Source organism: Thalassophryne amazonica, chromosome 15 (genome assembly GCF_902500255.1).
Source record: "Thalassophryne amazonica chromosome 15, fThaAma1.1, whole genome shotgun sequence".
Lineage (NCBI taxonomy): Eukaryota > Metazoa > Chordata > Actinopteri > Batrachoidiformes > Batrachoididae > Thalassophryne > Thalassophryne amazonica.
This window is the reverse complement of record NC_047117.1, coordinates 3354002-3367909: the sequence shown is the minus strand read 5'-3', so window position 1 is coordinate 3367909 and position 13908 is coordinate 3354002. Positions and strand designations below refer to the sequence as shown.

Here is a 13908-nt window from a genome sequence, read left to right as displayed (position 1 = left end):
TCATATGTATGTATAGTTCACTATAATTATGTTGGCCTTACAATTGTACTGAATTATCACCAGAGGGCGGTGTTGTCAGAGTGGCGCCAAATAACCACTTGAAGCCATATTGTTTCCATGCTCAGTCTTGCACGCTGCATTTACTGTTTCCACAGTGGTACCCGTCTCACTGTCACTCAATACGGTTAATTTAGATCAAGAAAACACATTTGAAAATAATTATATAATTTGAATTTTACGGCCTCTGTTGTGAAAGTGTAGGTACACGGACCCACAACAGGGGGCGCAATGAACGGACAATGGAGAAAGGTGAATAACAAATTTTACTGTTGTGAAACGAGCACAACCAATACAACAATCAATAATTTGGGGTTTAAGCCGAAATCTGCTGGTGTCGTGTGGGCAGGCTCGAAGGTAGGAGACGTCCGTCCTAGTCGAACCGGAACCACCCAGATCTCCTCTGCCACCGAACCCCAGAAGTACTGGAACCGCCAAGTCCCGAATTCCCAGGTGGCCACTGCCTCCGCTCGTCGGATCCGGAACACAAACACACAGGTGTGGATGCGACAGCACCCAGTAAACGGAGAGGGGAGAAGCCGCCTCCACCTCTTGTCACAATAAAGCAGGAAGGTGAGTACTTATCCAAGCAATTGGCTTTCGGTAGTCAGCTGTCCTGAAAAGGTTTAACAAGTTTTATCAGATTATACAGTATATGCTTGCAGAGAAGGTTACCTCGATCTCAAGGCGATATCTCGGCACTGAGGTGGAGACGCCGTCCTGCTGATATACCTCCGTGCTGAGTGGAACAGCTGTGTCCAGTGATGGGTGACAGCTGTCACCCTGGCTGCTCCCGTAAGGCGGCAGCGCCCTCTGGTGCCTGGAGCCCGCACTCCAGGCAGGGCGCCCTCTTGTGGTGGTGGGCCAGCAGTACCTCCTCTTCAGCGGCCCACACAACAGCCTCACAGACTTCGAAACGTTGAAATGTGCACGATGGTTTCAGGTTGTCCTGGTGTCAAACCGTCACGTGCACGAGGGCTCTCAGATATTTTTGTTCACTTAAGTTGTTGGTTCTGCAGACTTGAGCTGTGAGATTTACTCATTAAATATAAACAAAAAAATGTCTCTGATATTTGAGGGGGAAAAAAGCCCATGAAAGTTTGCTGAATTTCTGCATCAGACTTTACAGAGTTGTTAGGTGGATTCAAAACTTTGTGTGTGCGGGTGTGACCCCGTGACAGACTGGTGTCCTGTCCAGGGTGTACCCTGCCTCACGCCCTATGACTGCTGGGATAGGCTCCGCCCCCCGCGACCCTTAATTGGAGCAAGCGATTAAAGAAGAGTGACTAATTCCACAAGTGAGCCAATTTCAGAAAGACAGCAATAAATGCACAAAATCATTATTTACTAATGTATTATATTCAAAATTAAAGCAACTGCAACATTTTTAAATTTTTTTGTCAGGAAAAATTGTAAAAATGTAAAATGATATTCAGCAATTTCAAAAAATATGTATTGGCTCAATGATTAAAAAATATTCATTTTAAAATGCAAACTTAATGTAAAAATTTTAAAAGTATTATCACACTAATATGAATAGTAAAATAAATCATTTATACATATTAAGCATTATAATAATAATTTATATTTAATGTTATGATTTTGATTAATCAATTTAACAAAAAAATAATTCAAAACAGAGAAATTACTTGAAAAAAAAACTACATGTGCAGTAGAAAATAAAATGTCAATTTTTAAAAGCTGATTAATGAAAGCAAAATAATGATAAAGAAAAACGGTGAGTAAAATTAGAAAATGTTTTAAAATCGAGCAAAATTTAAAAATGGAAAAATCATTAAAAAGTAGTTGATGTTAAAAAAAAAAAGAAAAAAGCGTCAGGCTGCACGACAGGTGTGGAAGGCGGGACGTGTCGGCAGTCTCGTCCTGATTGACGGGCGTCGTTCACCAATCAGGGCTTTGGCTTGACCTACGTCAGCTGGTGTGTCGCGCACGCTCCGTGCCTTCAAAGCTAATAACAGGAAGATGAAATTACATCCATTTAAAAGCTTTTAACGGGACGGTTTGTTGTCGCATCGAGACCGTGCGGTGCTTTTTGGTCCTCAGCGTTTGTCGGGTGAGTGAGCTAAAGTCTGGCTGCTTTGGCGTTTAAAGTTGATTAAAGTAAGCGCCGACTTCGCACCGAAACCGGTTTCAGTCTTGTTTCTTTGTGCTGTCCGAAATGTGAGCCTTCATACTTTATTTTTTTTTTACACCTGTTGAACAGGGCCGCTTTTACTGGATATGGGGGGGGGGGGGGGGGGGGGGGGCTCCTGATTGTTCTTTAAAACGTGGAACAGTGCACGAGCATGATGAGGAATTATTAATTAAGAAAAAAAATTATGATACAGAATTCAACTCAGATGTGAACCACTTTAAGCTGTTTTTTGTCTTTTTTGGGGGGGCAAATTTAAAATCATATAAGCAATTAGCAAATTTAAAACAGACACATCAATAAAAAATACACATCCAAAATATTTGCAGGTAAGAACTGAATAAAATGTCACAGCGCTGCTGGTTGTGCAAAAGCTTGTTCCACAGTCTGGGTGCAGCCACAGAGAAAGCCTGGTCTCTGCAGTGGCAGTATGTGGACCTCTGAACCTCTAGTGGTAGAGATAGTCTTTTTTACACTACACTTGCAACTGGTGGCATTTGGCGAGAATTCCGCCAGCAGGCACAAGTCAGGGAGTTTTTATTTTTCTCTGGAACTCTGTCAAACTCCCAACTTCTTCTATCAGTCCACAGTGAGCCCGGGCCAGCCTGGACCCCTTCTGGTACAGCTCAGCATTCACCCTATTGAGGGTTCAAATCTCACAAAATCTCAGAGAGGTGATGACAACATGGAGAACTGCTATAAGACGCTTAGATAATGTTGCACTTTAACCGCTGCACACAGACGACATCAACATCGCAAGGTCAAATCCTTTGTGTTTGTGCCAAAAACTTGTGAATATATTATGTAAGAATCTCAAATTATTTCTCCATTATTTTCAGTGGGAATCCCTGTGAGCCACGATCGCTTCCTGTTCATGTTGTTCTGAAGTTTGCTCTTTAATGTTCTGCTTATTGTCCTTTACAGCACTGCTTGTCCTCTGTTCCAGTAATACACACACACACACACACACACACACACACACACACATATATATATATATATATACACACACAGTGGTACATAAAAGTTTGAACACCCCTGATAATTTTCATGATTTTCCTTTATAAATCATTGGTTGTTTGAATCAGCAATTTCAGTAAAATATATCATACAGTTGATAAGTGAAATGAAGTTTGTAGTATTTACAGAAAGAGTGCAATAATTATTTAAACAAAATTAGGCAGGTGCATAAATTTGGGCACCCTTGTCATTTTATTAATTTGAATACATTTAGCACTAATTGGAACACAGAATTGGTTTGTTAAGCTCACTGACCCTTGACCTCCTTACACAGTTGAATCCAATTATAAGAAAGTGTATTTAAGGTTGCGATTCTCAGAATGTCTCTCATCCCGATGTCCTCGACAACACAAATCGGCCTGCAGTCTGTAGCAATCCATTTCACTGTTGTATTTGCGAGCCTCTCTTGCCTTTGTTCATCACAAGTTCTCCCACACACTGCATCTAGCGTAGTCTGCCAAACCCTCACGCCGCAGTTGTTTCATTGAATGATTTGCTTGCATCAGCTGTGTGTGTGCTGCATTTAGGTGAAATTTAAGACTAATTATATGGTTCTTGTTCTTTATTTTTGTTGTAATAGGTTCTAAATATCTTATCACATGTCTTTTTATGTATCATGCCCTGTATCATGTCATAAGACAGCTCGCTCTACCAACGGAGCTATTGCCAACGATGACACATTTCTCAATACAGTTCAGGTTATATGATTGGTTGATTTTACTGTCTATTCATAACTAATGCAGAGTGCATTTGTTTGTTTTTAGCCTCTTTCCCTTTTTGTGACAACCAATCACAGCTCTTAGAGGACCGTGTCATACCTAGCAATGGAGTCAACTCCGCCTCCTCACAAAGATTTCTGTCTCCTCCTTGCACAGGGTTGCTCTCAGACACTTCCTGGATCATGCACGGTGCATTTAATGCCCTTAACGCGTGCAGTGTGAAAGGCCCTTTAGACTAAGATTCCTTGCTTGGAATCTTTGTGCTAAATTGGGCGCTCTGTGAGAGGACACTGAGATGCTTTGTGAACACGGGACCCAGAGTGTTCGGGGCTTGGCGTGGGAATGCGCTCTCACTGCTCTTCTATTTCCACTTTGTGATCTATTCTGTGTGGGGCCTTTGAGCTCCTCTGTGATTGGCTCCTGTGGCTGTGGGCGGGCTCTGTGTCTTGTTCAGGCATCTGGCTCTGAATCTGTGACCTTTGTCTGAGCTGAGGATGAGGTCAAGTCTTCTGACTTCTGCTGACGTGATTATTATTTTTTTATTTTTTATTTTTTTAGGGTTTTGGGGGCCACTTTTTTACTTTTTATCATCTACATGTTGTCACTGTGAGCGGTTGATCTGCTGCTTCCTTTCCTCAGATAATCTCTGTATTTTATCTCTCTTTGTTTTAACGGACTTTGATAAAAATGTCTCTGACTGTGGCAGGTAAGTTTGAGACATTTTTCTTCACATCAAAACTTATTTTTTCGGCTCACAGATATTTAATGATTTTTTTTTTTTCACTCAGTGACCCGACGTGATGTTTTTAATTTGTGCTTTGAACACTTAAGATGTCAAAAAGTTGTCATTAAATTTCCCAGAAAATCACACGTTGTGGATTTTCTATATGCAGATGATACAGATGTATTCAGGTGAAACTTTTTTCTTGAATCACAGTAAACTTCAGTCTTATAAATCCTGTTGGAGATCTCTGGAGCTGAAGTAACTAATCAATTGTATCATTAACAATAATAATGACTTGGATTTATGAAGCACTTTTCAAGACACCCAAAGCACTCTATAAGTTGCATTATTCATTCACTCGTACATTCACTTATTGGCCATAAGCTACTCGTGTAGCCACAGCTGCCCTGCAGCAAACTGACAGAAGTGTGGCTGCCATTATGTGCCTGCTGGCCCTCTGCATCACCTCAATCATACATTAACGCACATTAAATGTAAAAAACGTTCCCCTAATTTACCATTTGAGATTTAGTCAAACGCTTAAAAAAATGCACAATATGAGGTCTCTAAATCAAATGCTTTTTTAGAAATTTAGACTAAAAAAATGTCTTGAACCCACTTTTAGCTACAAAATAACAAATAAATTCCAACATTTCTACACATGGAACTTTGAGCAGTTATTTTTTCGTGTTAGTGCCATTAAGCAACAAAGAAGAATATTGTAGGTTTGATCTTTGTATTGGCTAATGTCATAAATAACGTGGCAGTATATTTAAGCCAGCTGTAATTTTACATGTTTTCTGGCAGCAGACAAAGAATCTTCAACACTAATAAATGAGAGGAAATCTGATGATCTATAAAATGAATACATCGGATTTTAATACATAATAGCATATTAATATCTGATGTTATATTGTCAACTTTAATCTACTACTACAAATAGCAGGTTGGTCATAGTCGTGTCTCAAAGCAGCCTGTACTCAAGGTTCTTGAAATGGAGCAGTCACTCCACCTGGTGGATATTTACCATTAGCACAGGTACAATAGGATTTTGGCAAACGCTCTCGTACTTTAAATTAACAGAAAACGTAGGCAAAAATCATAAAATGTCTAAATATCAATTTATGATAAATAGTGGCAATCCTATGAGTGTAATACAATTGAAGCTCTTTTAGTAAGGTCAGACCTTATAAATGAAAATAGATTGAAAATTTTTGATTTATCATATTAATAAACTCATACTTGATTATGTAAGAAATTTCATTCATTTACATTTTCATATTTCTAATTTGGTCTTTTGTTGATTAACAGTTTTGTGGATTTTTTTTATTTTTTATTTTGGTGCCTTAGAATTTGGTAAGAACTGGGTCAGACCCCCCCCCCCCCTCCCCCCAACTTTCAGAACAAGATTTCATCATATTTTTTAAAACCATTTTGCTGTTATTATTTCTGTTAAAGAACCAAAAAAAAAAAAAAAATTAAGTGATTTTTCATTATGCCTTCATTTATTCTTTTTTTTTTTTTAAGGAAATACTGTCTTTTAAAGGGTGAAAAGTGTTGACACATTTTACTTATTTGTAAATGGCGGCTTTTCAGTAGTTAAAAGTATTTTTGTCAAATTAATTGTCTGTTCAGTGTTTTACATATTCAGAAGTAAAAACTGTTAGAAATCACATTTACAGAAATGATGGGTGCCTAAGACTTTTGCACACTGCTGTGTGTGTTTCTGAACTGCTGGTTTCGTGTTGATCTCGGCCAGTTTTCAGAAATCTCGTGCTTTCAGAACTGGACGGCTCGTAAATGTTTTGGTTCTGGTTCTTTTTCAGACCTGACCAGAGAAGCGATGACCGAGTTCGAGAAGAAGCTCCGTCAGCAGCACGAGGAGTTGATGCACCGCGAGCTGGAGGCGCTACTCACCTCCGGTGCCAAACCTGACACCGAGGTGAGAAACTGCAGCCCTGAGTCTGTCCCGGGTCAGCCGGTTCCGTCTCGGTCTCCTCATGTTTGCTTTGTGTTGTTTCAGATCTCCAGAAAAGACTTTGAGGGATTCAAGGGGCTCTTCCATAGATTTCTGGAGGTCAAAGGTCCTGCAGTCAACTGGGACAAGATCAACCGGCCGCCCGAGGACTGGGTAAGTTCCTCTGCGGTCACCCGGGACCTGCTGCTCGGACATCATGAAGAAGCAGTCAGCCAATCAGATGTCAGACACAATGAACCCAGAACAGGAAGACAAAGGGCAAAGCCTGAACACGGAGTCTAATGTGGACCCACCATCTAGTCCCAGACAGACCTGAACCACCTGGAACCTGGTGTGCACAAACGTGTTCTCAGAAGCAGAACCAGGACTGTCATATTGGAGCCAAAACAGATGAGAGAATGAATGAAACATGAAACTGTCAAAGCTTCAGATCAGGTTTGGTCCGGTCGGATCTTACCGGAGACACTTTATATCAAACACACGTCCTGTAAGTGTCACGTTTAACGTCGAACACAAAACATGCAAATTATACCTTTGAGACCCCAAGAAAAATAAAAAGGCAGGCTTGAGGTTTGAGCATCACCAGTTTTTCATTTCTGACTTTATTCTAAATTGTGTTTGTTTCTGTGATGGTTTGTTAGCAGGATAACTCAAAACACCATGAAAGGATGTCAGTGATATTTGGTGAGATGATGGATAATGTTTGAGAAAGTGAGGGATTTTATTTTGAATTTGAAGTTTGAATCCAGATGTGGCCTTGGCTGAGGTCTGCACCAGACATACTGATCAGTACTGGTTTATTGGCTCCTACTGTTGCTCTTATTCCCGTCCTCTGTCTTCCTGTTACTACTCCTCCCCCTGAGTGAGGAGTTGTACAGTCTGAGGGACAAAGGAGTTTTTCAGTCTGTTGGTCCTGCACTTGGGAAGGAGCAGTCTGTGGCTGAAGAGGCTCCTCTGGTTGCTGATGACGGTGTGCAGAGGGTGTAACTGGAGTAACTTCCAGTTTAATTTGGACTAAACGGGAAATGGAGCAGTTTATCTTCTGCTGTGAAATAAGATGTTTGGTTCTCAGTAGAAGTGTGTCCTCTGTCAAGCCATTTTTTACACTTTCTAACTGTATTTGCATAAAGTGTAAACTCCGCTGTCATTGGCTGACGGCAGGAAAGAAGGTTTTCTCGTCTGGCTCCCAAACTGCTGAACCCTTTCTTTAAATGAGAGCGGCTGAAGCCTGATATTTGCACTGTTCTCTTTCTCTCACACACACACACACACAGGTCCCGTGTTGGTTCCAGAACACGTGCGCTGAGTGAAGGTCACCTAAGAATAGTCAGACTGCCGGGGCCTGCAGGCAGGACGGACAAATGGACGTTTGTCTCCATTACAACCAGAGACACGTCTGACGGCAGCAGGATTAATCAGTGTTAGACTTTGATCAGGATCTGAACATGGTCCAGTGCGCGCACACACACACACACACACACACACACACACACACAGAGACTGCTGCCAGCGGTCTCGATGTCACTGACCAACCGGGGCCTCGGTCATGTGACGTCCCGGTCACTTGTCTCCACACATTATGCAATTTGACCCCCAGGAAGCCTATTGATTTGGGAGTCAGAAGGTCAGAGTCACTGAACTGTACTTTGTGCAGAAAAGCGTGTCCTACCAGTTTTAAGCTGAAGGACGTCTGTCCGTCTGGTGGTGGGACACTGCAGACTGTGGACGTGGACATTAGTTGTTTTTCCTCAAACTAATCTGATGATGAAACCTGTCAGTTGTTCACATTCAGCCACAATGAGTCGGGCTTTGTGTGAATCTGCAGAAGGATCTGGATCAGTGAAGTCTGTATTTGTCCAGCAGCGACGGTGGACGTCCCCAGCTCATTTTGTTGTTGTTGTTGTTTCTGTTTGTTCTTCTGTGAGCAAAAGAACTTAAAACCTTTTGTTTCCATGTGACAATCTGAGACCAGATAAATTCTGATCCAGGACCAGAGGTTGAGATTTTGAGATGGATCTGGATTTAGGATTTTGTTCCGCCTTCTGTGTTATTTCGTGTTTGGTCAAACAGCGCCCCCATCAGTATGGATAAGGAGTGTTTTGTTCTTGGCTGAGGTGAGCGCTTCACATCTTTTTCTTTTAATTGGGATAAAATAAGTAAGTTTCTTGAGGTCAAAGTTTGTTTTCAAACTGTTTATTTTATCAGAATGACTTTTTTAAAAAGTGACAAAGGCCTGATTTTTTTTTTTTTTTAGTTTAATTTCTTTCCAGGTGTAACACTGAGTGTGAGTGCAATTAAAATCAATCTGAGCGTCTCCTCCTCATCAGTTTAACGCCTCATCGTTGATTTATTGTCTCGTTTATTTGTTCTGCGCGGAAACGTATCGATGTTCTCTCTGTTTAAAGAGTGATCGTATCGAACCCGTGTCCTTGTGGATTTCTCGCTGGCCGACAGCAGATAACTATGTTTTAATGTTGCGGCTGTTGAACCCGCTGCTGCTGTTTGCCATCTTGCGGAACATTAACTTAGTGGTTTGGTGACCATTGACTCTGGTGCAGAGGTCAGCTGCACGTCGGTGTCTGTGGGAGAATCGCTGAGGAGACAAGGTTGATTTGTTCCAAACAGTCGTGGGGTCTTGTTTAGAACTGGTGAGAACAAAGTGGAACCTAAAAGATGCGCGTGACGATATTAACTCGTTAACACGTTCACAAATGTAACTCAACATGTGAGCTGTGAATGTTTTACCGCCAGTTACGATGTGAGTCAAAACTCACATTTAATAACACGTCACATGTTCAGGTACTTTATCATAAATTTAAAAATGAGCATTTTGATTGATTTTGTCGTGAATGTTCCAGATCTCTGACTGACCTGAGGTGGCGATGGTCTAGTGGTTAAGGTGTTGGGCTTGAGTCCAGAAGATCATGAGTTCAAATCACTGCCTGACTGGAAAATCACTGAGGGCCCTTGGGCAAGGCCTTTAATCCCCTATTGCTCCCGGTGTGCAGTGAGCGCCTTGTATGGCAGCACCCTGACATCGGGGTGAATGTGAGGCATTATTGTAAAGCGCTTTGAGCGTCTGATTCAGATGGAAAAGCGCTATATAAATGCATTCCATTTACCATTTGACCTTTTATTCCTGTGTTCTCGCTGTGCTGTCCAATCAGATCCAGCTCTATGAAAACATAAAGGTCAAAGGTCTCCCCAGCAACATCACCGCCAGCCTCAACAAGCTCGCTGTGGTCAAACTCAATGGCGGCCTGGGAACCAGCATGGGCTGCAAGGGCCCCAAAAGTCTGATCAGCGTCCGCAACGAGAACACCTTCCTGGACCTGACGGTCCAGCAGATCGAGGTAGAGACGCCCAGTGTAACACGACAGTGTGCTAAGCTACCGGCATTACTGATTTGTATGTTTGTGTTGGTTAGCATCTAAATAAGACGTATGACGCGGACGTGCCGCTTGTCCTCATGAACTCCTTCAATACCAACGAAGACACCAGGAAGATCCTGCAGAAGTACAAACATCACCGTGTCAAGATCCACACCTTCAACCAGAGCAGGTACCGAAACGCACGTCTCCTCCCACACAGGAGGCCACGCCCACTGAGTCACGCTCACATGCTGATTGGCCAGATCTGCAACAATGAAACGATAACAGTGAGGATCTGACTGAAGTGGTTACCAAAAAACACCACCATCCTTTATGACATCACAGCCTCCTTAAATTTTGAATCTTTTGAATAAACTTTTTTTTCCTCAATTTATTTTCATTTATATAGCGCCAAATCACAACAAACTTGCCTCAAGGCGATTCACACAAGTAAGGTCAAACCTTACTCACCCTCAGAGCAGCAGTGTTAAGAAAAACTCCCTCTGAGGAAGAAACCTCAAGCAGACCAGACTCAAAGGGGCGACCCTCTGCTTGGGTCATGCTACAGACACACAACCGAGAAGTCTGTAACATTTTGTCTTTGGTTCTTTGTAGATATCCGAGGATCAACAAGGAGTCCTTGCTGCCCATCGCCACGAGTTTGGGGCTGGGTGGCGAGAACGCGGAGGCCTGGTACCCGCCAGGTCACGGTGACATCTACGCCAGCTTCTCCAACTCGGGGCTGCTGGAGAAGCTCATCGCTGAGGGGAAGGAGTACATCTTTGTGTCCAACATTGACAACCTGGGTGCCACTGTTGACCTTTTCATCGTCCACCACCTGATGAGCCAGCCGGCTGACCGGCACTGCGAGTTCATCATGGAGGTCACCGACAAGACCAGAGCCGATGTCAAGGTCAGCAGCGCTCACGCTAACCAATGAACTCGCATGAAGGTCATTTTCATTGTTGGCAACCAGGGGAAAAAAAAGTCAGCTGTGATGTTAAAGCATTTGACCACTGGGGGCAGAGTACCTGTCCTGCCTGAGGACAGGTACTCTGCCCCCAGTGGTCAAATGGATCAACAGACACATTAGGTTTCCCTAATCACACCGTTTTCACACACTTAAAGGTGTTATGGAGATAAGCAGGACTAGTTAACAATAGTACTTAGTAATCAAGTACTCTGTGGAACCTCGACACTCATCAAGCTTCACGTTAATCTGTGTGGAATCAAAGTATCGTGCATGAAATTTGTTTTTAATTTTGGGAGTCCAGTGACTGATTAAATATTTTGCCACTAGGGGGCAGTGAAGCATCACAACATACAGTGAAACACGACCCCAGAGCAGATATTTGTCAAACACTGATTAGTTTCTGGTTTGGTGCTCGGCAGGGCGGCACCCTGATCCAGTACGAGGACCACCTGAGGCTGCTGGAGATCGCTCAGGTCCCGAAGGCCCACGTGGACGAGTTCAAGTCCGTCACTAAGTTCAAGATCTTCAACACCAACAACCTGTGGATCTCTCTGCTCGCCATGAAGAGGCTCCACAACAACGGCATGGACCTGGAGATCATCGTCAACCACAAGGTGGCGCTTGTGTTCACCTGCTGAATCTCTGTGTGGGGCGCGGTTTTGGGGGAGTGAACATTCACATTACTCAGACATTTGATGTCTTGACTTACTGTGACTGTGTCTCCGCCTCCAGACGCTGGATGGCGGGCTGAACGTCATCCAACTGGAGACAGCGGTGGGCGCCGCCATCAAGAGCTTCAACAATGCCATGGGCATCAACGTCCCGCGCAGCCGCTTCCTGCCAGTGAAGACGACGTCTGACCTCCTGCTGGTCATGTCCAACCTGTACAGCATGGACGCCGGCTCACTCACAATGAGCACGAAGAGGGAGTTTCCCACCACGCCACACGTCAAGCTCGGCAGCTCCTTCACCAAGGTGGGCGGGGCTTCACATTCTACACAGTGTCACAAGGTCGTTTGTTTCACTGATGCACCTGTTCATCCGAGCACATCACATCTTCAGAATTCATTCAAACTTGGAATAACCGCTGATCTGCGGAAAGGGGCGGGGCTAAGTGACTGAAGTCTTTCAATTTTTAAAATAAAATTATTTTACTAAAGCCTTTTTTTTTTTTTTTCAAACAGTGGTTAGATACATGTTTTTATTTTTATATATTCATAATTTCTCAAGGGGAGCACAGTGGCTTAGTGATTAGCACTGTTGCCTCACAGCAAGAGGGTCATGGGATCGATTCCCACCTGTGTCCTCTCTGTGTGGGGTTTGTGTGGGTTCCCTCCAGGTGCTCCGGCTTCCTCCCACATCAAAAAAAAACCAGACACGCACATCACGCAGGTTTAAACTGTCCGTAGGTGTGAATGTGTCTGTATGTCCAGGGTGAACCCGCCTCACTGTGGCTCCAGCCCCCAGTGACTCAATCTGGGATGTGTGGCGGGGGATTTACCACATCACTAAACAGTTGCATCTGTCATCGTGCTGCAGGTTCAGGACTATCTGACCAGATTTGAGAACATTCCGGACATGCTGGAGCTGGATCACCTCACTGTGTCTGGAGACGTCACCTTTGGAAAGAACGTTTCCCTGAAAGTAAACAGCTGTGACCTCTGACACCTCCCTCCCCCATTATTTATTTATTTTCTTTTTTAATGAAGCAGCGCTGCTGAAAACAAGTTTCCTTTTTATAGTTTTTAAATTATCTGGCTGTAATCACAGGCTGCTTGTAAAGCTTCATGAACCAAAGTTCATAAGTTTGAGTCTCGTTCTTTCACAGGGCACCGTCATCATCATCGCCAACCACGGGGACCGGATCGACATCCCCGCCGGCGCCATGCTGGAGAACAAGATCGTTTCAGGAAACCTGCGCATCCTCGACCACTGAGGCCTTCTGGGAAGGACGGTGAACCTCACTGGGTCAAAGGTCAAACTGGGAGGAAACTTCACTGTTACATCAAACTGTTAGACGCCATCTTTCATAGTTAATAAAAAAAAGTTGAGTCAGTGTGTGTTTATTTTTTGAATCAGCAATTCTCATTTTGACTGAAACAGTTGTTTCAAAAGAATCAAATGTGTCACCTAAAGTTTTGTGATGACTCACTTTGACAGCCAATCACAAGCTGCCTCAGTAGTGCTGCCATTTCTAGCACAAGAACTAAAGAATGATTTAAAACTTACAAAAACAGATTCATAATTTCTAACTTGAAAGAAAAATGCATATGATTAAGTGTGGCTTAACAAAAGACAGATTTAAGACTGTTTGAAAAATGCCTGTCTGAAGAAAATTTAAGTGAACAGAAAATTCTGCATATTTAAAACAAAAAATGGTCACAGGTTAAAATTTGTAACATGAGCGATGAAGTTTTGCACTTGACCCAGGAAAAGCAGGGTGTGGTTCTGACTGAACCACACCCTGCTTTTTTCCTCAACGGCCCCTCGTCCTCAAACAGAAACAGATTCCTGTTTGAGTGCAGCTGCAGAATCTGATCTGAAAAAAAGCCACTTTTCCTTAAATTTATACATCATCACATATCAGGTGATGAGTCTGTTCTGAATGTTCCTCTAAGAAACAACGCGTTCGTTCTGTTGTATCACTTTAGGTAACATTGTTAAAGACTCACTCCTCTTCAACTACTTGCCTATCCGGTTAAGTGTGACATAATGCATCATGTGATTTTCAACTTCCGGCTCCAAACAAAAAAGGCGCGCTGTCATTAACATTGAGAACTGCACTAAGACGCTCTGATCAGGCTGCACACGGACAACAGCATTAACATTGTAACATAAAACTCTTTGTATTTTGTGCTTAAAACTCTCCTGGATATATTAACTGGGTTTTTAGACATTGTTTGTTTTATGTAAA

General features: G+C 42.9%; 1 protein-coding gene across 2 annotated transcripts; it reads left to right on the top strand.

Annotated features, from left to right (window-relative positions):
• The first annotated feature begins 1974 nt into the window (after positions 1-1974).
• On the top strand, positions 1975-13050 carry LOC117525819 (UTP--glucose-1-phosphate uridylyltransferase-like). Of its 2 annotated transcripts, none has more exons than XM_034187750.1 (10): positions 1975-2131; positions 6499-6614; positions 6696-6803; positions 9818-10003; positions 10078-10211; positions 10637-10934; positions 11414-11608; positions 11727-11969; positions 12534-12638; positions 12823-13050. In XM_034187750.1, exons 2-10 carry the CDS (start codon positions 6516-6518, stop codon positions 12928-12930), a joined length of 1476 nt encoding a protein of 491 aa, XP_034043641.1. In that variant the 5' UTR covers positions 1975-2131; positions 6499-6515; the 3' UTR covers positions 12931-13050. The 2 variants fall into 2 exon arrangements, with proteins under 2 accessions (XP_034043641.1, XP_034043640.1); XM_034187749.1 differs by lacking the exon at positions 1975-2131 and adding an exon at positions 4503-4654.
• Positions 13051-13908: the final 858 nt, after the last annotated feature.